Raw genomic sequence first — 25,304 nt, 5'->3', positions numbered from 1 at the left:
GCTGAAAACGTATGTCCACGCAGAATAATCTAAATGGACAGACAGGCAAAGTAAGAAAAAATGCTGCTTGGGAAATTATTAGAGATTAATTTAAGGCTCTTTACTTTGTATATTTTGATATGTGATGCTGACAACTTGTGATTTAATAGTTATAAAGTTTAAACTTTTTGAATCTCAATATCTGCTGTCACTAAATAATTGTCGTCTGATCTCCGCCCCCCCTGCATTATTTTGCACAACTGCAAAAACTGAAATCAATAAAAATATAAAACAATGCTTAAAAGCAAACACTGATATTATCTGCTGAACTTATAAATAAAAACAAAACTGAATTCTGCCAAGCCTATTTATATAGGAACAATCCTGCCTTGGCAGAGGGATGGGACAGTGGCCTAATAGGTCACTTCAGTCTATCTTAGTTCCTATGAGGGGCATGGTGCAACCTAAACATAAGAGGGCCAGGAAAGTGGGAGAAGGAGGTTCTGGAAGGCCTGTGGCCCATCTCCTGCTCTTGCACTCAGGACAGACGAGCACTTACGTAGCTGGACACTGCCAAGGGGCTGGAAGAGAGGAAGCCATGGCCCTTCCTCCTATCCTGGCTAGTAGAGTCAACACAAGAGGAGATCTGGTTGAACTAACCAGTGTCTCTGGGAGGTCATGCTGTTTAGGAGTTCACCTGCTCTCTCTCTAGAGAGGCTTACAAAGCACAACGTAGCTCAGAGGAAAGCAAGTGTTGTTCAGTTTCTACTCTCTTTTTCTTTTTAGTACATAAGCCACAATGATAATGTGATTCCTGAGGAGCGGGAGCATGCACATTTGATTCTCAAGCTCTGCTTAATGTCTAAAAGTACTAGAGAAAACATACCACATTTCTATCCTCTGCAAAGCTCGGTGCCAAGGTTGGGGGAAGTGTGGATTGTTTTCATTTTCTCATCTGCATAATTCCTCGCACTTAAGTTGTGCTTTTATATTTTCAAAGTACTGTGCAAACATCATCTAACTAATCCTAACAAAACCACTCACTCTACTGCTCACACAGTTTTTTATATCAGTTTAACTCTATTGTCGTGAATGGAGTCACTCCTGATTTGCACCAGCGTAACTGAAAGCAAACTCAGGCCCACTGCATCTTCAAAGCATAAATCACACACTATGAACTGGTTTCAGAGTAGCAGCCGTGTTAGTCTGTATTCGCAAAAAGAAAAGGAGTACTTGTGGCACCTTAGAGACTAACAAATTTATTAGAGCATAAGCTTTCGTGAGCTACAGCTCACTTCATCGGATGCATTACTATGACAGTCTAGGTGCATCTGGGATCCTCCTTTTCCCTCATTCTTTACCCCCTCACCTCCATTTACAAATCTTCACCCTTTTCATTTGGGCACAAACTTCATGGCTGCTTTGATATGTGGCCAGCAGTAGCGAGCCCAAGATGCGTTCAAGTGCAACTCAATTTGATGGACTGTTTGCAGTGTTCTTGTAGCCATGTTGGTCCCACAATATTAGAAAGACAAGGAGAGTTATTCACTCTCACAGAAAAAATTATAAAAGTCAAAAATGCCTTACTACCTGTGTGTGAACGCTTTTCACAAAGTGATCACTCCACATCTGATCTCTCAGTCCTCATCCTCAAAGAAAACCTGAAAATCACTTTGCTAGACATTAAAACTTCAGGTTTAATAAAGATACTGGATTTATAGTTTATCACAATAATCCATAACCCACTAACTCCCACTTTTTGTTCTATGACTGCAGAGGTGTTAACTGTCCACTTCACACTGAATGGTCTCTTACAATATGTGTTAACTACTTATGCTAAACAATCTATTCCACCCTGTTTAGCTCTGACACTCTGGGTATCTCTACACCGCAATTAAACACCAATGGCTGGCTCATGTCAGCTGACTTGGGCTCAGGCTATAAAATTGCTGTGTAGACACTTGGGCTCAGGCAGAATCCCAGAGCCTGGACTCCAGCATGAGCCCAGACATCCACACTGTAGTTTTATAGTCGCATGATCCTAAGTCCGGTGACATTGGCCAGCTGCGGGTGTTTAATTGCAGTGTAGACATACCCACAGAGCACCTTTCCCAGACCCAAAGAAAAGCTCTCAATAAGCTTGAAAACTTGTCTCTTTCACCAACAGAATCGGGGTCAATAAAAGATATTACCTCACCCACCTTGTCTCTTTGATGGACTGTGTGAGCTGTATGGGAGGGTTGTATTGTGCGAATGCTACCTGGCAGCTGTAGGAAAAAACACCTAATCTGGGGGGTAGGGCTCTCAGTCAGAAAGATTCAGGGATGTTTGATTTCCTATTTTAGATTATTAGGTGCAATGCGGTTCCACATACCACATGGACCTTGGCTGTGATGATTGTAATCCATCAAATACTCCTCCACCTGCAGAACCAACTTCATTAGATTTTTCTTCCACTAACCTGGCAGCATTTTTATTTAGTTTCTGACTCTGAGGCCAGCAACATCCACCCCACAGAAGGAAAATAAAACCTCACACAACTCTCAAAACCAATTAGGGGTTTGGAATTTGAATAGGAAAGATCTGTGAAGGGATTTTCCTTCTTACCGTTGGCAGGAAAAGCTTCACAGATTTCAAAAACAGAGGTAGTCTGTGTTTAAATTCTGAAAAAGCATGAAACTAAAATCTACCATGCTGTGTGACTGGTGTGTATGTGTACCGGAGGTGGGGAACGGAGTCAAGGAAGTGTTTATATCGTTTTAATATCAAATACCGTAAAGTTATTAATGCTATCTCCAAGGAATCACCATAGGTGCTGATTCCATAGATGATCCAGGGCTCAAGCACCTGCTGAAAAAAAAAAAAAAACAAGAGGTGCTCAGCACCTACAGGGACGGGTTAATCTTTTGTGGGCCCCGCCCCCTGCTTCGAGGCCCCGCACTCACTCGGCCTCTTCCCCCTGGGGCCTCAACCTTGCTTGCTGCTTGCACGGGGATGGGGGGTGGGCAGAAAGCGGCAGAGAGCAGCATCCACTGGCAAAAACAAAAGTCAGCACTTGGGGGAATGACAAATCCAGTGGTCAGAGGTCTTGGAACTTCTAGATCCTTCTGTGGACCAATGCAAAAAAAGCACTGCTGGGGTGAGGGGCTGGTGTTAGAGTTAAGTTCTGGTATCTTGCAGCAAAATTAACGGGCCTAGAAATGATAGTGGTTTGTGAGACAGCACTTCATTCTGCTTTGTTTCCACTTCAGTTCTGAAATGATTATAGCAGCTGCTATCATGGGAATCACTAAGTCTTGCAAGCAATGCTTTATATCACCTGAAACCCAGCTTCTCAGACACTGTGCCTACCCTGGATACATTCCCTCCTTAATGTGCAGACCTACGCTGAAAAATGGGGATTCTGTTGGTCTCTCAATGACTTTGTATCGTGTGAGTTCAATTGAAAAAGGAAAACGATTTTTTTTCTGACTGCCAGCCCTGCAAACACAACCTGCGACACCACAAGAGTCAAGTTCTCCTTGCACCTTGTACATCATCACCAGTAACAAAGTTCTGCAGGTCACAGGAAGTCCTCACTCACACCCATGTAACTGCACTTTGTTCAGATGACATTCTCAGTGGACACCTGTGCAGTCTTATTGCCTTCAATGGGTTTGCACAGGTGGAATTTGGTAAACAATTCTTCTGACGACTCCCACAGGGAAACAGAACCTGCGGCTCACTCAGTCTCAGCTGTGTTGGCTGTGCAGTGCTAACAGGAGTAAAATGTGGGGAAAGCTTATTTTTGTCACTGGAGTGAGCACATATGACTCTGCATACACCAAAGGTCCACATCTGTTGGTGAAAACAGACGCCACACTTAATTAGCCACTTTCTTAGATTAGAGCCACACATTAAAGATGTACCTTTTGTGGGGCTTAATACTTCCAAGCATAAGAGATGGAGTCTTTCCTTAACATTTGGAGTCTGTCTGTCCGTCCATCTGTTCTGATTATTTATACTGTGCTAGTCACTGGCCTGATTACAACTTCTAATATAACAGTTTTACTCTTCATTTTTTATTTACACCTGCACAAAGTGAGATCAGAATCTGACCCTCTGAATCCAGTGAATAACTATTCTAATTCAAATGAACCAGAGATAATTGTATATTTGGCATTTTATATTGTTCATAACCAGTTTTTCAGGACTGTACATTTACATGGTGCTTTACAACTGCCTGTCTTGTGTGGATAGAACTCTGGTTGAAACCAATAGGGGCTGGAGAGCTGCCTGGACTAGGCTAATTGAATAAGAAAAGTTCTGGGGCAGAGAACATTAGTTAGCCATTTTAAATCTGTATGCTTTGTAACAGTGGACCCGTTCCTATTTATTCCTCTCCTTCTCTTCCTGCATTTTTACTCTTTCCCTGTTTACACTTTGTAAAACAATAAAAAATCCTTTAAGATAAACTCAAAAGCATCTCTGACATTAGTGACTTGTGAGCTACAGGCTGATAAAATGAACATTACAATGGAAGGGGGGAGGAAGAAAAAGCAAAGAAGGGAATCAGAATGATGTGATTTTTAAGGCGTGATATCTCATGTCCTGCCAAGGAATAGAAACACTTGTGTGGACTTGCCCAAACATATTTAGGACCAGTAACATTTCATTGGCACATATAATCAGTACAAATAATAGTCAATGCCAGAAGTTATGTTATTAATAATGGCCAAAGGATACTTCAAGGTGTAAAGTAGTAGAGAGAATTTTATTAATCTGTAAAGGATGGAATGTTGTGAGGGAATTATTTATTGTACAGGTTTTAAGAGAGGTGGCAACCTATGGTGGGAGAGGTTTCTAAGGGAAGGGAAAAGAGAGGGGGAAAAGAATAAACAGTTAAAATTAAAAATGTAGGCTCTAGTCCTGTAACTGGATCCATGCAGGGGGACCCTTGCACCCATGTGGATCTGACTGTAGGTGAGGCCCTAGAATAGAGAATATTCTCCTGGCAGTTACCCCAAACAAACCCTCTGACTTCCACAGGATTGGAGAGAAGTAACTGAGGGCAGAATTTGCTTATGTCTTGACAGACTTCTGAGTGATATGTGCTTTCCTGGTTAAACCAGCCTGCACGCTCAGAACTGGGCATCTATTTTCACTCAGTCTTGTCTATGTTCTCTATGCAACAGGCAGTAAGTGGAGTCGCACCTTACGCGGGTGTTAGGTTCTAAAGTCAGCGTGTAAGGTGAAAATCGCATATAGTCAAAATTACCCTTGAAAATTCCTTAAATCGCCCATAAAGTACAGTATACTATATATGGTTTTATGTATACATCCCTGTACAGTAATATGTATAATGTATATAGTAATGTACAGTATATAATAAAGAGTACATATGCAAAATATAATTTTACTGTACTGTATTTTTAATTACAGGGGGTAACTACAGGGGGTCGTCAAGGATTGATGTCAATCCAGGAGACGGAGGTGACGGAGAGCTTGTCGTAGACAAAGTAGCTGGCTCTGGTTCAGGTCAAGAAGTTGATTGCGTAGGCTCATCTGCTGCTGGTTGTTTTTCCTTGAAAAACATGGTGATCGGCAACTGTCGCTGTTGTGTCTTGAGCAGCTCAAACATTTCTTGATATGGTCTCAAATCGTCTGTAATACTACGTGTGATTTTGAGGCTTCGTACCATAGAGGGATTGTATTCAGAAATTAAATCATTCAAGTGTTTCGTTGCTTGGAACACTTCAGCAAATTTATGAAGATTCCAACTTGCTGGCTCTTCCTGTTTGTCATCAGCATCTTCGTCTTCTGTAAATGATTTTATCAGTTCCTCTAACTTTTTGTTAGGCAATGTTTCTCTATGACTCTCAATTAATTCTTCAATTTCTTCCTCAAGGATGTGAACAAAGCCATCACCACCCACTTCCCTGGCCACCTGAACAATGCGTTTCACTTCTTTGTCAATGTCGGGAAACCCTTAAAATCATTCACACATTCTTTCCATAAGTTTTGCCAACATGCATTGACTTTTTCAGGCTTGATTGCATCCACTGCCTGTTCAATATAAGTGATGCAATCGGCAATGTTGAAGGACTTCCAACACTCCATCACATTATGATTGGGATCAGCATCCATAGTGCTACGTATCCGTGAGCATTTAAGCCTCATGTACGTGGCCTTGAAACAGCAAATCACGCCTTGGTCGAGAGGTTGGAGGATGGAGGTGGTATTGGGGGAGAGAAAGAAGACTTCAACGTTGTTATGTGCAAACCGGAGTGCCGCAGGGTGGCCAAGAGCATTGTCTACGATCAGCAACACTTTAAAGTCAAGTCCTTTCTCTTCGAGGTACAGCTTGACCTCCGGAATGAAACACTTGTGGAACCAATCCAGAAATAATGTTGCCGTCACCTAAGCCTTTTTATCTGATTGCCAGAACACAGACAGGAGATTTTTGTTCTTGCCTTTTAGGGCATGGGGATTTGCAGCCCTGTAGATCAAGCCCAGCTTTATTAAATGCCCAGCTGCATTGCCACAAAACAACACAGTCACACGGTCTTTCGACGCTTTGAAGCCGGGGCTTGTCTTTCTGATTTCGAAATGTAAGTGCGGTGGGCATTTTTTTTCCAGATGAGCCCAGTTTTGTCAGCATTAAAAACTTGTTCCGGAAGATAGCCCTTTTCTTCTATGATTTTCTTTAATTATTCGGGGTAGGCTTTTGCTGCCTCTTCATTGGCAGATGCAGCTTCACCAGGAGTCTGCACGTTTTTGAGGTTGAAGCGGTTACTAAAACTGTTAAGCCAACCTTGGCTGGCTTTGAATTCCTTCTCCTCAAAAGACTGTCCCTCTTCTGGGGAGGTTTGAACAGCGCGTAGAGGCTAAGAGCCTTTTCTCGCAACGTGTTGCCATTGATAGGCACACGTTTACGGTTCATATCTTCCAGCCGTAAGTTTAATGCCTTTTCAGTCTTCACTAAAAAGTCTTATCACGCACCTTGCTTGTCACCTTAGCAGTTATTGGAGCACTTGATGCCACGGCTTAATGAATTTCTCTCTCTTGCATCTCGATGGCATGGATGCTAGATTCATTGCAGCCATATTTATGCACCACGTTGGAGACCGACATACCATCTCTCAATAAGTCCAACACAGCCAGTTTTTCCTCCAGCGTTGGAACAGATCACTGTTTCTTTGGCTGAGCACCAGAAGAAGTAGTTGGCTTGCGTTTAGGGGCCATGTTGTACAAAAAATACATATCTTTAAAAATTAGAATCACACTCAGCGTGGCAAGATGCTCACACTATGAGAGGCACACGGGAACTGAGACCGACTGAGGGAACAGCAAATTCACATCTCCCATCTCACGCTCACTTCAGGTCATATGCTCATTGAGTGGAATGGTAGGCAGAATCACCCGCACTATTTACAGGTATCTCGTTATTTTTGTTTTTTTCCTGCCGAGCGTATATAGCTGAATTTGCGCAAGTTAAATGCGCATAGGATGCGACTCACCTGTAAATTTTGATTTCCAGCAGCATAAAGAAGCTGCAGTGACACCAAAAAGTCACATGAATGCATCCTGTACTGCTGTCACTACCCAGTAAATACTCTTATGTCATTGCTAATAACAAGCATTAATCCCCCTGCACTGCATTGATTTATTTTATTTTACTACCTCAAAGGCTACCAATCTTGTTATTACAGTTTTGGATACTTTTTTGGTCCATTCCCCTTGATATACCCAGTAATAATTATCTGCCCAGGGCTCTGTTAAAGTTCATTCCTTTAGAACACAGCAGCTTTGACTTAGATTGTAAACCAGCAAAGTCAGAGAGAAAAATCAGTAACTTCTAAGGCTCTCACTCCCACATAATCTGCAGGCTCAGCTAAAGCAGCTCAAGCTGGCCTGACACCATTGTTGGCAACATCTATGCGTTTACTATGTCAAAAAAAATGGGGTCCAGGGAATAACACCTACACAGGAATAGCAGCGTGGCAGGCTGTTAAACTGATCTCTTGAACTTCCACAATACTATATCCCATGCAGAGTTTTGCCAGTTTCAAAGAGGCACTGGAGTACTCAATTGCTAGTAGCTACCGAAAGCGTATTGTTCCACAGTCTGATGGTGCGCTTGTTCTAAAGTTTACTTTAGGACGGAGTACAAACCTTTTTGCCAGTAATTTATTCATTTCTTCCATTAGTCCTCCTCCTCCTCCTCCACTACTTGTTCGATTGGCATCGCTCTTAGAGGCCCCACTGGGGCTGGAGCCTCCGGAACCATCTTCTGGCTTAAGACACAAATTGACATTGCAAGTCACCAGAGGAATTTATTGTAAGCACCGGCCCTTTCTGACTATCTTAGATAATCACTCGGTGCAAAGCACCATGATTGCAGCATGCAGTCAGAGGCAGAAAGCACAATGGGTCAGAACTGAAGCAAATGTAATTCAGGTCAAACCCAGTGGCTAGTTCACATATTAGGATTGGGAAACCCACCGTGGATTTTGTAAATACCTGAGCAAATGATGAAAATGACAATAAAATGCTTCTGAATTTCTGGTGAGATTATGCAACTCGTACTCCTCTCAGTGAGCGCCTACTCACACACGGGCTGCACAATCAAGCCTTTATTTGATAAGTCTAGTGTAGTTTTAACTACTTATCATCATGGTTGATAGCATAATACTAGTGAATATTCTACAGGTTACGCTGGAGAGAAACCAATTATGTCTTAGTCATATGAGAGATCAATGCAGGCACCTGCTAGTTAATCTTCACTGAGCAGTGAGGATCAAAGTGTGAATTACTGTAAAAACAAGTCAGGAAAAAAAACCAACTGGAAAATTTCCTCCTGAAAATTACAAAACCAAACACAGAAATCTGCTTTAAGGACTGTTTCTAATGGACAAGTGGCCACTTTAAAGGCCCAGCCACACTGCACGCGCAGCTCAGGAAAAGGCAAGTGCAAACGGTCATAAATAGCCACTGAATGTGCACCTGCAGTAATTGTGTATGCGACTGTGCACCTAACTTATTTAAAAATTTGACTCTAGGAGTGAAATCCTGGCTGCACTGAAGTCAATGGGAGTTTTGCCATTGAATTCAACAGGGCCAGGATTTCACCCTACAGGTTTCCAGCCAGGGGTGAAAGTACGGCAGTACAGGTCGGTACGGTGTACCGGTAAAAAGTGTCTTCTGGTACCAGTCCATACAGCTGACTTTATGTTGCTTCCCCTTTTGGGACCCCTGTTGCGATCTCCGACGGGGAGGGAGGGGGCGGGGGAGAGGGGAGGCAAAAGGAGCAGCTGCCCTGGGGCTTGCGATTTAAAAGGGCCCGGGGCTCTGGCTGCCGCTGCTGGAGCCCCGGGCCCTTTAAATCGCCGCTAGAGCCCCGGGTGCCATGGGCCAGGCAGCACAGATGGGGTGGCTGGAGGATGCTGACCCCTAGCCCCACCCCTTTTGGGGGAGGGGGAAGGAGCCAGCCCTGTATCAGTAAGAGGTTAATTTTACTTTCACCCCTGTTTCCAGCACAAATCTTTTTCAGCCTTCCTTTCAGTAATAGCCTGTACAAGAAACTGACTTGTCACGGTCCATGGAATGGTCACTTAAAACACATTTCACTGGGCTTTGTAACGAATTCTGACTATCCATGAAATAGATTAGCAGAAGGTTAAATAAAACTAGGTCAAGCATTCCTCATTCTCCAGTGAAGGCCAGATTGTGTGAAAACCCCAGTGCCACAAACCTTACCCGTTGTACTCTCCTGAGTTTGGCACCAGCCAGGGCTGCTGCTAGTCCTGACATTGACCCATCGTCAGTGCTACCCCCGTGTCCTCCACCTGCCGGCAGTGGAGGTGGGGGAGGTGGCGCTGCTCCTGTAGGCGGAGGAGGTACTGGCGGGGGTGGCGGAGGTGGGGGCCCACTGGACGAAGCAGGGATTGTGGCAGCAGAGGGATGACCAGGTGGAAGAATGGGACCTGAAACATACAGAAGATTAAATAAAAATAAAGAACATTCTCCCCCATCTCACATACAACCTGTATTGACACTTGGGTGAATGAAGGTCTGATGACATACAATCAGAAGAATGATACACAGTGAGTATGTCAATGGTACATCATCTGCGTTTTAGTTGGTACATCATCGGCAGCTGTGTCCTTATGCAAAACCCCTGAAACATGTAAACACCACCTATCCCTTCCTCTGGTTCTGTCTCAACACAGAGTACACTTTCTGGTTTACTATTGGGATATCTCTTCTTCATTTTGACTTTTCAGATGCAGATACATAAATGTTATCAACTAACTCTGTGAACATCTAAGTCCACTTTTCAAATAAAATTCTCGGCTTTAGCTACACATTTCCATACAACTTCCATTTAATGAAATTTGTGTGGCTAAATCCTCTGCCAGTCTTTGAAAATTAAGGGGCAAGTGTTCAATTTTAGCCACGGTGTACTTCAACAAAAGCTACTGCATGTAGCAGCATCCTTCAATGGATTGATTCGAATAGGTTAACGCCTCTGGTATATTTCTCCTATTTATAATGGGACAACAGAATGAGGATTCCATCAATGGTATGTCACCTAGAATTACTCCATCTCATCAAAGGCTTCTGTTGCTATTCAATTACAAACTCAACTGTGCAACAAACATTAATTTGAAAGAGGTTTTTTTTATTGGTTTACACGGAAAATTTGGGAATGATATTCAGACAATAAGACCTGATTGTCTATCTATTTAGTTTTGCTTTTTTAATAACGTCAGCCATCATTGTGGTCAGTGATAACCTCTAACGTTACGGGCCCAACATTACTCCTGCTAATAACTATGCTCACAATGCTGCTCCTGCAACAAATTATAGGTGCTATTAGCAGTACATCAGCTATCTCCCTACCTATGTGGGCCCACAAATGAGATAGCTGGCAATTCCTTGCGAGCACAGTGAATTATAGGTGCAAATTTACATCCACAAAATTAGAGGCCAGGCTGAGGCCTGGCTGAAAAATAATTGAGATTATAAATTGACCTCACTCAAAAATAATGGGCAAGATACTTCTTTGGTGTAAACTGGAATAAATGTGTTGAAGAAAATGGATATACAGTGACCTACACCAGTTGTGGGTCTGACCCAACAGAGGCAGCCGAAATATCTGGGGCAGGAAATTTGTCAGAGGACGAAATATACAAATGTTTCCTAAGTTCTCTAGGCACATCCATTTAAGCACAATATGTTTATACAGAAAGATGGGTCCAACTTGCAAAACCTGATCTGGATTTTGAACAGGCATAACACAGAGCTGTTCTAATCCAGGCATTTTAACAATACAGGACATATGCAAAATACAGATCCACACGCAGGGCTAGTCTACACTGGAAAAGGTTTGCTGGTTCAGCTATCCTGGCAAACCCTCCTACTGTAGATGCAACTTATTTGGACAAAAGAGTGTTTTTGCCGGTCTACCTTATACTGGTTCCCCAAATGAAACAAGCCAGACTGGCAAGAGCACTTTTTCTGCATCTATACTAGGCCTTTCATCAGGATAAAAAACGTTAAAAATATTATGCCCCAACTGTCATTACTACACATGCAACAGATACTAGGGTAGTTCTGGCCTCAGACTTTAAAAACACTCTCTCCCCAAAGATTGGAGCATTTGGATATGAGGTTTTGTGTCAAGTCCACCACCAGTTATAGCACTAACTTTTTCCCTATTAGTCTGAACTATCTGGTGCAGTAGTATTAGTCTTTGATTACTCAAGAGTATTTCCCACATATTGTCCTGGGGCAGAGCAAACTGGGCTTTATGAACAATCACGTCAAATCTAAAGCTCTTTTAACGGTTATAACTAATTCAAAACAAGTACTTACTCAAGTGAGAAATGGTTGATGAAGTCATGAAAGGAGGGGTCTTCTTGGACAAATTCACCTCAGATACAGCAGCATAAGCAGGAGGTAATGAAACAAAGTGTGACATGGCCTGGTACAATTGCTTTGGAGGATGAGGTGAAGGTTGGGAGGACTGAAAAGAAGCCTGGATAAAGGAACCAGCAGGGCTGGTTATAACTGGTAGCTGAGAGATGGGTACAGTTTCTAAGTATGAGAAGAAAGACCCATCCATGCTTTTTACCTGGGTTCTAGAGGAGTTTAAAGGAATTTGTATGGTTAGAGGTTCTTCGGGTTGGCTGTTCAGGCCTATCTGAGGTACAACTGCAGAGGCTTCTTGGACTGTTATATCTGTAGATTCCCTGATTCTGCCATTCTGGACAGGAATCACAGGAAGGACCTCTGGAATATGTGGCTGCAGGACAAAACCCTTCTGCACGGGGGTTGTAGTTGTTACAGGAGAAGAGGAAGACTGACGAGAGTGTGAAAGAGAGGAACGTCTAAGAGGCTGGTGAGTTGCAAATGGAAAATGGGAAGGAGGCTCAGGTGGTGGGGACAAAGAGATCTGTTTGATGCTTTGTGTTACAGTCCTGTGGTTTGGCCATACTGGAGAGGAGAAGGAACCCAGGGAGGGTGAGAGCTCAGAGGCAGAACGTCTGTGACGAAACTGTGGGAATTCTCTGGCTCTGTTAGAGGATTTGAAAGAGGTTTTACTACTGGACTCAGGGATGGTAGATGCTGAAGAGATAACGTTGGCATAAGATGGCGGTGGAGGGACAGCACCAGCGGAAGTAGAAGCACTGTAGTTACTGTAGTCAGGAGGAGGAGACTGGCAGTGGGAGGGGGAAGAAGACACTTTTATCTGAAGGGTAGAAACTAAAAGAACAGAAAAGAAAAGTGAAAAGAATAAAATGGGTATACAGCAAGGAATGAAAACAAGGCAGAGTGGTTAGGAGACAAGGAATTAAAAAGTAAATGAAAGCAGAAAATAATAAATAAAAAAGGATGGTATATAGTCATGATTTTAGCGATGTCCAGATGACCGCAGCAATCGACAGCGGTTTCTTCCTTTAGTTCAAAGCAGTGACACACACAGCATAGGCTAGAGGTTTTGCTTTGATGTTTGTAAAGCTTCTTCTAACCCTACAAATCATCTTGAGTCAGAATTACACACATTACCTTTGTTCCAAGGACAGTGGAAGTGACGCTTTGAACATAAAGACAGGCACACAGGTTGTGAACAGCACAGAGATGCCTCCATACATGCAAGAGGGCGCTCAGCTGGAAATGTCACTAGCTCACATATCATGCCTACGTCAAGGTTCCTCGCAGAAGCAGAGCCAGGGTTTCATTTGTTTTAACTGACACAAAATGGCACACAGCTGTGTGTGCCCAAATTAGGAGTTCAAAGCTGCTGAGCATTGTTCTATATGACTGCCACAGGTGACATTTTCTGTGGACACAACTGAGCTGCTTTTAAATTAAAAAAAGTTGAGCAAAACCTAATCTTTCCCCCCAGATTCACAAAAAATTCTGGCTTCTTTTGCACATATTTTTTCACAAAAGCAAAAGCCAGATTTTGTAGACAGAAACTTCTCTTCCCACCTCACCACTTATCAGGTATACTTTCCCACTAAACTTACACAAGCCCTCTCACCTTATTATTCCAACTAACGGATTCTTACAGTCAGATTCTCTTCTGTACACCCCGTGGAAAGCTGGAAGAGCCAGGCACAGACAGCTGATCTCTGGGTAGGGGGATCCTATAGTGCCATGGAGCTAGTAGAGCGATTCCTATGCCACCCACTCTCCCTGTGGCTGTGTAGAAAGTGTGGCCTTTTCTGCACCCCAGTGACATCAGCCCCTTGGCACTGTGGGCAGCAGCATAATTTAGAGCAGCCTTTACACTGCTCAGTCTTAAGCCGGTCTCATAGCTAGCATGGGACTGGAAGAGCACAAAGCTTTGCTTAAATCCACCTTTACATGTCCCATCTGAGTTGCGCTGTATGCACTGAAGTCTGAACCTTAAATTTCAGTCAAATTGGTGAAATAATGCAGCCATGTTCCAATTTATTAGTTTAAGTCTCTAACTGAAAATGCTTTGAAATCCCATAATGATTATATCTATATTTAGCAGGCCAGTTATTTCTGTAATAACACATGACAACCACCAACAGCTAGAGGAGACAGGAAAGGAGAGGAATATGTTTGCATTGTTTACAGTTACATTGCACTGCACTGTTTGATACATGCCTGTGGTAGAGGTTCTTCTTTCCAGAGATTCCTGGCGCTGTTGCTGCTGCTGCTCCATCACTTGCCTAGAACAACGGTTTTTAAAACATTCTGGTTTTATTTTTTACTCTTTTTAGAAAATGTTCTATACACTGAGATGGGCCCAAGCAATAGAGTTTGCATCTGTGGGGGCATTAATCTGCCCATTATAGAAATAAGGGCTAGACCAAAAGGTCTGAGGTGAGTTCTGATCTCATTTACACTGGTATAACTCCACTGATTTCGGGGGAGTTTCTCTTGATTTACACCAGAGAAATTGAGATCAGAATAGGGCCCTGCACTTGGAGCATATTGCAAATACTTGTAACAGAAGCTTGTAATTTATGTGATAATTCTATAATGGATATTAAAAGGTGGAATAGCCAATGAATTTAAAGTAAGAGAGTACTGCAGTGTTTCAGATCCTAATCCAGCCCAGCTCTTAAGCATATGCTTAACTTGAAGCAGCTGAGGAGTTCCACTAAAGTCAATGGGATACCTAATGTGCTTAAATTAAGCACATGCTTAAATATTGCGCTGATATAGGGCACAAGGAACGGCAGTATACTGATAAGAATTTAAAGAAATGTTATTTGTGTTTAGCGGTTGATTGTACATAGCCAACTGCTTCACAGAGCTATATAAAAAATTCCTTTATTACAACCATAGAGTTTTGCACGTGAACAAAGTATTGGACACCTGGTTAACAGAATGATCATGTGATACTTTAAATACCATGAGCCACATTTTGTCCTCAGTTACTGCTGAGGTCAACAGGACCAATATTTCTTGACTGTCTGAATAAGCAATGACCACAAAATTACCCTGCTGAATTTTTAATAGCCTTATGATCATGAGCAAAGTGTTGATTTCAATACTTTCATATGTAAAGCTTTGCAGGGTTGGGCTCTTGGTTGGCAATACATAATACAAAGCAACCTATTAGAATAGTATCAATGGTTTAATAAAACATTCCAAAAATCTTCTCCATTTTATTGAGTTATGCAGTTCCCCAAATTTCCCACTAGAGGTCCTCTCTTTCACACTAACAGTCCTGAAGAAATATTGCTCACCATAATTGATATAATATCTATTTGACTTTTCTTTGGTTAACTAAAAAGCCGAACAGCTAAAACTAGATTAACAGTTAGTTATTTTAGAATCTACATGATATGAACTATATATTTCAACACTTAGATGTGACTCATATTGTGGAAGGAAATTATATTTATATTACACACACAAAAGAATGGTTTCAGAGTAGCAGCCGTGTTAGTCTGAATCCTCAAAAAGAAAAGGAGGACTTGTGTCACCTTAGAGACTAACAAATTTATTTGAGCAGAAGCTTTCGTGGCACGAAAGCTTATGCTCAAATTTGTTAGTCTCTAAGGTGACACAAAAGAATGTTACATTTGCAAAGTCAGGCACTCAAAAGTCAAAGCACTTAATTTGGTCCTTTTGTGTATATGCATTATGATACTGTCTAATTATATAATCCCATCATATATTTTCCATAGGACCCCAGCCTCATTTTATGTACAATCGAGTAACCTTAACTATAGGTGGTGCTACCAGCTCTGCCTATAATGAATTAATACACAGTGGCCGCTTTAAATAGGTTTTCCCTGTTATATTTTATATGCATTGTATTTTAAAATACATGTATTTGATTTACTGTGGAACTTATGATTTTTACTATATGTAACAGACATGTCCAGAAAAATTACATTAGGGTATGTACAAATAAAGTTAAATGCTTTAATTTGCATGATAGACATTCCTACATTTTAGGCTCCTAGCAATGGATTGGCCCATCCATATTTAGGATTATTCATTATGCAGTGATCAATCTTGTACTAGATTCACAATAGAAACCTGGCATGTAACTCCTCCACATAAAGTCACAGGGTATAAATTGTATGCAATGGTGCAATTTTTGGAAGAGCAGTAAGGGCACATGGAAATTATACTGTAAGAGATGGAGACCAGGCAGCGTGTTGCATGTCCCATTGCTGGGCTGAAGTGAAAAATCTAGCAGAAAGTTTTCTCCTTAACTGTTCCCACTGCTGGAGGGGGAGCTTGGCCCAGCTGGGAACTGCAAGTCTGTATATACTCCCAAGGGAAGGACCCAATGCAGACACTTGAATTTCAGGCTGGCCCTGGTTGTCTCTGGTCAGCTGCCCCCTACATGTGCTAAGGGTCCAATCCTACAAACATTTGTTTATGTGAGCAGACCTTACACACATAAATTGTCACATTTATCTCAATGGAACTAAGGAAAGATTATTTACGTGAGTAAAGATTTGCAGGAGAGGGCCTTATGTACATACTAAGGGCTACTGATACCAGTATGGTACTACTCAGTATGAGTAGGAGTAGCCAGATTGAACCCTGTGACTTTAATCTATGTTGTGTTTAAAACAGTTAAATAAAATCTTTTAAACAAATGCATTTTGCGTTGTTCCCTCATCTTCATTTTCCTGCCCACACAAAACTTTAGGATAAAATTTTCAAAACGGACACACCTACAGTTAGGCCTTTGGTTGCTCTCACTATGCTGGCGTCATCAAAGCAGGAACTCTCCCCTAGAGTAGACACACTTATAAAAGTGCATCTACTGGCGTAGCCAATACTGGTTCAGTAACTGCACTAGGACTTTTACCAGCATATGTATGGTACAATGTGTTGGTAAAAATCCCACATCCCTTACTGACATAATTATGCTGGTAAAACTTAAGTGTAAACCAGGTCTTAGGCTCCTACGTCTATATTTAGGCACCTATATTTGTGGCTTCATTTTCAAAAGTTCTGAGCACCCAGCCACTCCCATTGACTTAGACAGTATCTATAAAATGAGCTCTTTACTGGTATAGGAATACAGGTATACTATACTGGCAAAGAGCGCCTAGTGTGGATGCAGCTATATCGGCAAAGCTATGCTCTGTACCGTTGAAGTAAAACCACCCCTCCAACAAACACAACAGGGCTATACCACTAAAAGTGCAGCTTTGTCTGTATAGCTGTGTCTACGCTAGGGACTTCTGCCAGCACAGGGATCACACACCTTTCCCCATCCCTGACCAGCAGGGCTATGCTGGCATATGTCTGCAGTGCAGACTTAGCCTTCAATAAGAACAAGAAAAGGAGTACTTGTGGCACCTTAGAGACTAACAAATTTATTAGAGCATAAGCTTTCGTGAGCTACAGCTCACTTCATCAATGCATCCGATGAAGTGAGCTGTAGCTCACGAAAGCTTATGCTCTAATAAATTTGTTAGTCTCTAAGGTGCCACAAGTACTCCTTTTCTTTTTGCGAATACAGACTAACATGGCTGCTACTCTGAAACCTGTGATTAAATAAGAACAAGATTAGGCTCGTATTGTGCAGGGCATATTTCACACAAAGCACTGCAGAAAACACGCATATTCCTCACATCTCTCTGAACCACCACCAGCATACTGGTGCACATCAGGGAGTCTCTTCTGTGAACTTTCTGATAGTTGAATAGTCCCAGAAATAAATCTCGACTCTCTGGAATGAAACAGTCTCTCCCCCTGTCCTTTAATACTGATGTGGAAACCTTCATTAAATCTGAAGTCTTTTCTATGGGCCACATCCTGCCTGATCCTTACGTGGATTTGCAGTGTGTGGGGCATTGCAAGGACCAGACAGAATTGTACTACTGGTGCTTAGTGGAGAGCAGCGACTACTCCCTCCCTATACCACCAGGGGTGCAGTGTCCCAAAGGGGAGAGATTCCTGCGTGCCCACATACCAGCAAACAGAGTACATCAGTGGCATGTAGGGTAATAAGCGGCACCATGGCCCAAAGGAACCTGGGGGGATATCCTGACTGTGAGCTGTTCCTACAAGGCATAGCAGAAGCCCTCTGAGCCCTGAGTGTTTGTGATGTCATTAAGACGGACTTCTACAATTTCTGCTACTTGGTCTTAGCTGCGTTCTGCAAATACATTCCACTAAAATCCTTACAAAGCTATTTCTTATTTATTCCAAACTTTAGGTCAATTCCCCCAAAGGTCCAACTGCACCCCTGCTGTGACTCCACTCACTCCAGCAATGACTTGGGCCCACTTATTTAGAGAAATTTTTACAATTTTCTAATTTAAAACATCTTGGCAATAAACCTTTCCTTAAATTCTTAGAGTTCTGTCCTCTGCTGGCGAATATCGGGGTAGCTCCACTGACTTCAGTGCTCCAGCATACACCAGCTGAAGATCTGACCCAATCATTCTTTGTCACCTGTATTATGGCAGAATGTAACTGCAAGCCTACTTAGTGGTGTTCATGGTATGGGACAGACTGTACGCCTGGATGAGGGCTGGGGAGTTGGGACACACAGCCTTCTCCTCTCGTCCACCTGCCCACGGTCTAACAGGGGAGCACAGGCACTACTAGCCACAGTGCCAGCCTCCATAAAATTGGTGGAATGAGGAAAAGGACACAGTCCTGACTCTTCACTCTGGTCAGCAGAGTTGGCCCACTATGAACAGAACTGCATGCTGCACCTTTCAAAGGAAGGGGCTGCTCCTGATCCATTGTGCATTCCTAATGCCCCAGGAGGAATTCTGGCTGAATCAGCACGTCACATCAAAAATTAGCATTACAGTTTGGCTATGGGTGACATATGCAACAAAATGCAACCTAAGCGTAATTTCTTTTGGATGTCAATATGCAGACACGCATACAGTCAGAGACAAGGCAGAATAGGAGACAGAAAACAACAGTGGCCTATAAGCCAAGATACACATCTAGATCAGGACTCTTATTTGGATTCACAACTCCATTTTACAGTTTTATTCAGTTGTCATCCTAGGTCAAGGCATGGTCCTAATACAGGGAACTATAAACCTTTTAGGAAGTAGCACCAGACCCAAAGGGTTAAATTCATCACCAGGAACGCATACTGCCAATAGCATGGGGTCTATGCAACATGATCTGCTACTGCTAAGAACTGATCCAATACAGCATCATATAAAGCTCTCGTATTAAGCTTAAGAAAAAAGCACACTAAAACATGATGAAAATTACTTTAAAACTGGTGTTATCTGTATCTCTGGATATCAGTATATCTTATTCTTGCCTTTTAGTTGAAAAAAATATCTGGGGTTTGAGTTCTTTACTATTTAGTAACTAAAAATCATTGCAGATAAGCCAGAATCATGCCAGAATTTAGCTGTATAAAACAGCTAAAAAGTTAAATATGGAAAAAATGGCATCTATTAGCAAAGGTGTCCTGCTTTCTATACAATGACTGCACATAAATAAAATATAAAATCATGTTAATTCACTAAAACTAAGTAGTTTGAACTCACCAAGTATTTTCAGAATAATGATATTCAAAGTACAAAATTATCATTACTAAGTGAGCCAAGCGCTGGTTAAAGCAGTCTGGGTAGTGATTTTTAAGTATAATAATGAGCCGGTAGAAGGTTTCTCTTTTAAATGTGTGTGAATGTATGTGTATGTGTGTACACAAATGACACACTGATGCCCACTGTTATAAAGTCAGGAATGGTTCTGTTTGGGAATCCAGGGTGTACATGGGACAATGGGGACTCTGCCCATTGGAGATATACAGTGTTAAATTTGTGTGCTGGAGCCATTTCCTAATTTCAAATTTTTTTTGATAAACCTTTAAACAAACCAAAGATGAACTGTGGGAAACTACAGAGTGTTAAGTCTGACCAGTTACAGGTGCCATCAACCTGAATGTGACCAAATCAGGGCCAGATTTTGCAAATGGATATACACAAGCAGACTTCTCTGCCCTGGTAGAGCCCCACTGACTACAACTGCATGATTGGGGCCATAATTAGTATAATTAACATGGGTCATTCTTTTAAATATAAAATCATTTGAATCTAATACATTCTTTTCAAATATTATTTCTTACCTTCGCTGCACTTCCATTTCATCCGGAGAGGGTCCATTCTGAACCTGGCGCTGGATAGTTGGACCTATGTAAAATACAACAAATTATAATTAGCAAAGCAAATGTGGTGACAACATTGCTACCATTTCTGAAACACAGCGCTGTTCACAGACTTCTTGCACACCCGTAATTAGAGAAATCAGCGCAAAGATTCAAGGAGCAGGTTTTCTACCCTTTATTAATTTTAACATACACTGAGTCAGATGCTGAGCTGGTGTAGTAAATCGCTTCCGTTTCATTGAGAGAAACTGGCCCAATATCAGCATGTCGGGACAGATCTATCAAGTAATTCATAGGCATTGGTGATAACTTTAGACAACATAATGTAATTGTGCTAGAGTGAAGATCTGCAGACCTGCAGCATTCGAAAGGATGATGTGATACAACTATCGACCATCCTACCAGGCTGCACAGTTTAAGTTTCTACGGAGTTTAAACCAGGCCTGGTTGGATAGGCTCTTTTCAACCTATCCTTTGCTGCATACACTGTGCAAGTTCTCTGTGTGGAACTTCCACTGATATCCAGTATGCAGAATAGAGTACAGAATGGTGATAGGTATCAAAGGACAAGAGATCACAGCATGGATCAGAGAGAGCTCTTTGCCCTAAAAGGGTTGCTCAGCTTCACTTCATTGTTCTCTCATCCACACCATTCATAAAGGCAGCCTCAACAGCACTTATTGATTTATAGCAATCAGAGGGGGTCATGTAAACAGCAGTGTACATTCCATATTGGTAACTCTGCATAGGTCAGTGTGAGTGAATGTAAGCTGGTGCCTCTGAAGTACGAAGCCGGCAGAAGGGCAGTGTTAAAGCAGGAAAAAGCAACAACCAGGAGGATGTGAGACTATGTAAGATAAAGCATGTCTGTTTCAGGTTTTGTTTTTCCTTCTCCAATTCTGACTGTCCACTTTCCCAGAAGGAGTTACGCCAAGTTAAATCCTCACTAACATATGTTGATTTACCAACATTTAACTTATGTCCCAATTTAGGTCACATCTCTGCATTTGGTCCTAGCAGTTTAATCTGCTTCTCTTCTTGGACACCTTTATTAAGTTCACTAGTGTTTACATGTTATTTTCTGAGAGGAATGAAAATAAATAACAAACATAGTTATTAATAATATATGCTCTATTAAATTATGTGGGTGAAATACTGGCCCCATTGAAATCAATGGGAGTTTTGCCATTGGAGTCAATGGGTGATACTTACAGAACTCTATTAAATGCTACAGGAAGTCTCCTTAGAGGGAACATTTTGAAATAACTTGGCCATAAAGTGCCTAATGCACAGAATCATTATGGACTTTGGGCTTGAAAAACTTCAAATTTAAAGGTTCAGCCTTTTTTGAGTTATCCTCCAAGATAGTCAGAACAAAATGTTTACGATCAGAATATTTATAAATATATATCTAATAGATTCCTCTCATAACTCAAAAATTGCTGAGATTTCTCTCAAATTTTCAATTTTTTTTAAAAAAATGTCCCATTGGGAAGACAAAAAGCATTGAAAAGGTGAATATTTTTGAAAGTTATGAGTGTATGAAAAAAGAGGGTATAATGGAAATTGATTAGCAACCTTACCTACAGCAGTCTGTACTACTGACAGCAATAATATACTGTGGATGGCTGGGTGTCGATATCTGCATATTCCAGATAGAAACACACACCGAGTTTACATAATGTACATGATGGAGTGACGTGGCATAAGGGTTTTATAGGCCTGAGTTTTTGATGATCACTGACAGAAGGAAAAGCCAGGAGTGAGTTTAAACGGGGCATCAAAGGTTTTATTGGCACCCATTTAGCTTACCCCACCTAATCATATATTCTTCTATGACACAGTAGATTCTACTGAAAAATTATTTTATAAGGGTTTAAAAACTGTTGGTTCTATTTTTCTCTGTTTGTAAAGACTGGTTTCCTGAGTGTCATTAACGCCACTGTGCGCAAGGATTCAGAAGGTATGTCTACACAGCAAAGAAAAACCGGCGGCTGGCCTGTGCCAATTGACTTAGACTCGCGGGGCTCAGGCTGTGGAGCGGTTTCATAGCTGTGCAGACTTCTGGGCTCAGGCTGGAGCCCAAGATCTTGGACCCTCCCACCTCACAGGGTCCTAGACAAATATAATTGAAATCAGAAAAATAAATAAACGTAAGTATAAGAATCAGATAAGTAAAGTGGTTTCCTGCATTGTTCATACTTACAACTTTATGGGGACCATTTGAAGTAACAAGGTCAGTGGAGATCCCCGGCATGACCATACTATGGCTTTTGCCATTCTGTGTCATCCCTGGTGATTCACTTTGGACAGAAAAGTAAATGGAGAACATCATAATAGGATGAACCCACCAGTAGTAATCAGGTGTTACATCTCTTAATTCATAAATTTACATATCAGTGACCACTCAACTAAGTCTCAGTCCCTGTGCATAAGTAGCTTTTCAGGTAACCATAATTAGGGGGTTCGGTTTGTTGCCATAGGCTAGATGCATCAATATATTTGCATCACCATCAACACCTTTGCCAATATTTCTAGTATGTCAGTGCGGCTAACTGCGAGGGTACATGTTGCTCAAAACCCACCTACGATCTGGTTATTTTCCAGCTTAAACTATCTTGCGGTTAACATGTTTACAACAGGGCGCTTATTGCTAAATACTATAACTCTAGCTTAGTGGCTCTCAACCTTCCCAGACTATTATACCCCTTTCAGGAATCTGATTTCTCTTGTGGATTCCCAAGTTTCACCTTACTTAAAAACTACTTGTTTTCAAAATCAGACAAAAAAATTCTCAAGTGTCAGAGCACACTATTACTAAAAAATTGCTTACTTTCTCATTTTTATCATATAATTATAAAATAAATCAACCGGTATATAAATATTGTGCTTACATTTCAGTATATAGTATACAGAGCAGTATAAACAAGTCATTGTCTGTATGAAATGTTAGTTTGTACTGAATTTGCTAATGCTTTTTGTGTAGCCTGTTGTAAAACTATGCAAATATCTAAATGAGTTGACATACCCCTTGGAAGACCTCTGTGTTCCCCAGGGGTACGTGTACTCCTGCTTGAGAATCACTGTCCTAGGTCACTTATGCTAAGTATTTATGCTTCTTAAACTAACAAAATTGTAACTACTATAACTACTAGGCATCCCTAGGCCTCAGCTTATTGCCACACCTACCCACCTACGATCTGGTTATTTTCCAGCTTAAACTATCTTGCGGTTAACATGTTTACAACAGGGCGCTTATTGCTAAATACTATAACTCTAGCTTAGTGGCTCTCAACCTTCCCAGACTATTATACCCCTTTCAGGAATCTGATTTCTCTTGTGGATTCCCAAGTTTCACCTTACTTAAAAACTACTTGTTTTCAAAATCAGACAAAAAAATTCTCAAGTGTCAGAGCACACTATTACTAAAAAATTGCTTACTTTCTCATTTTTATCATATAATTATAAAATAAATCAACCGGTATATAAATATTGTGCTTACATTTCAGTATATAGTATACAGAGCAGTATAAACAAGTCATTGTCTGTATGAAATGTTAGTTTGTACTGAATTTGCTAATGCTTTTTGTGTAGCCTGTTGTAAAACTATGCAAATATCTAAATGAGTTGACATACCCCTTGGAAGACCTCTGTGTTCCCCAGGGGTACGTGTACTCCTGCTTGAGAATCACTGTCCTAGGTCACTTATGCTAAGTATTTATGCTTCTTAAACTAACAAAATTGTAACTACTATAACTACTAGGCATCCCTAGGCCTCAGCTTATTGCCACACCTACCTTAATATGAATACTCATATTGTATGTTCCCCTACTTGTGTTTTAGCTATACTGGCATCACTTATAACTAATAAAAGCACTTTTATACACAATATCTCAATGAAGCTTGCCTTGTAACCTCTCTAGGATCAGGTTGGGCTCACAGGTCAATAGCCCACACATACCTGTAGATGCAAAAAGGTGGCCAGGTTTTAAAAATCTGTTCCTTTATCTCAAAAATCATACTATGTAGCTCCAGCTCTTAGAGTATGGAACAGACTGAACTGAATTCTGCCAATTCTATTTTAAATTTTTTTGCTTAATTATATTAATATTACTTGATTTCATCTCCTTGATGAGGGCTCTATATACCTCTGTTCTGTACAATAACACATAAGCAGGGTCTCTTATTTAAGATCCTAGTTAAAGAATTTTAATTGGCATCTTGTTTTCTTTTATTTGTTAACAGTGTGTAATGTGCTTAAAGTGAAGCCATTTTATTCCTCATTAAAAACACTTATCTGTTGAAACTGATAAACTCTCTATGATATCTTAAGAAATGGCCTTCTCTACACATGCAAAAGAAGTCGTCAGATGGGAAGAAGTTATTCAGGACTTAAACAACTGACATTCTCTCTCTCTCTCTCTCTCTCTCTCTCTCTCTCTCTCACACACACACACACACACACACACACACACACACACACACACCCCCCTTCCATCAAGATGGTGTGGAATTTACATGTATATTCATTTAAAGGGCCAGATGGTCATTTCAGATGCTCAGTGTATACTGCCATATAGCTCAAAAAGTTCCATTAGTCCTCTGTCATGTCTTGGGATATTGTGACAATTAGCGCTATAAGTGTAAGATTAGAATGTGTCTGCAAAACAGAGTTACGTTCTTAGATAGAAATCCCTGCACTGTAGGATAATGTATGAAAATCTTTGGAGAGAAAAAGATCCTCCACTGCTTTAAATGTTTTCCAACTTAAAATTTACTCCTTTCACCGCACAGGTTAGTTCTCTTCTGCACAAATGTTTGCGTTTGACCCAATATCCCCCTCAAGCTGCTTTCAATAAAATGCAGTGATTTTGCGGTTACTGAATTTTGTAAAAGAATTACATTTTTGAGGTGGTAGCGTGGAACTGACTTGATAACTGGGATGCATAATATGTCACTGTCAGTGAAGGGACAGTAATGAAGTCTCAGCATGTAATGACTCAATCCCCTATGCTCCTCTGCATTGGTGGGTAGGTGAGAATAAAACCACATAAAACTCCATGGCAACGCCGTGCACAGAGGAAACGTGGCTATTCAAAACTTCAGAAATTCCATATATCCCACTGGCTGTGTGGCAAGAGAGAGGTATGCTTAGTAGTGAAAAACGAAATTGCATTGGGTGGCTTATTTGTCTCCTCTCTCCTGCAAAACAAAAAGACTGCACAAT

General features: G+C 41.3%; 1 protein-coding gene across 6 annotated transcripts in view; it reads right to left on the bottom strand.

Annotated features, from left to right (window-relative positions):
- The window catches only part of EVL (Enah/Vasp-like), a 223,797-nt gene that overhangs the window by 12,236 nt on the left and 186,257 nt on the right, over positions 1-25,304 (bottom strand). For all 6 annotated transcript variants that reach the window (XM_043515960.1, XM_038406724.2, XM_038406722.2 and 3 more), the window contains exons 4-7: positions 20,039-20,102; positions 14,107-14,171; positions 9,718-9,944; positions 8,134-8,255 (exon numbers count right to left, since the gene is read on the bottom strand). In XM_043515960.1, coding sequence (XP_043371895.1) covers positions 8,134-8,255; positions 9,718-9,944; positions 14,107-14,171; positions 20,039-20,102 — 478 coding nt within the window. The remainder of the gene's footprint in view (positions 1-8,133; positions 8,256-9,717; positions 9,945-14,106; positions 14,172-20,038; positions 20,103-25,304) is intronic.

The sequence above is a fragment of the Dermochelys coriacea genome, chromosome 6 (assembly GCF_009764565.3).
Source record: "Dermochelys coriacea isolate rDerCor1 chromosome 6, rDerCor1.pri.v4, whole genome shotgun sequence".
In the NCBI taxonomy this organism is placed as follows: domain Eukaryota; kingdom Metazoa; phylum Chordata; order Testudines; family Dermochelyidae; genus Dermochelys; species Dermochelys coriacea.
This window is presented reverse-complemented; position numbering and strand designations above follow the sequence as displayed.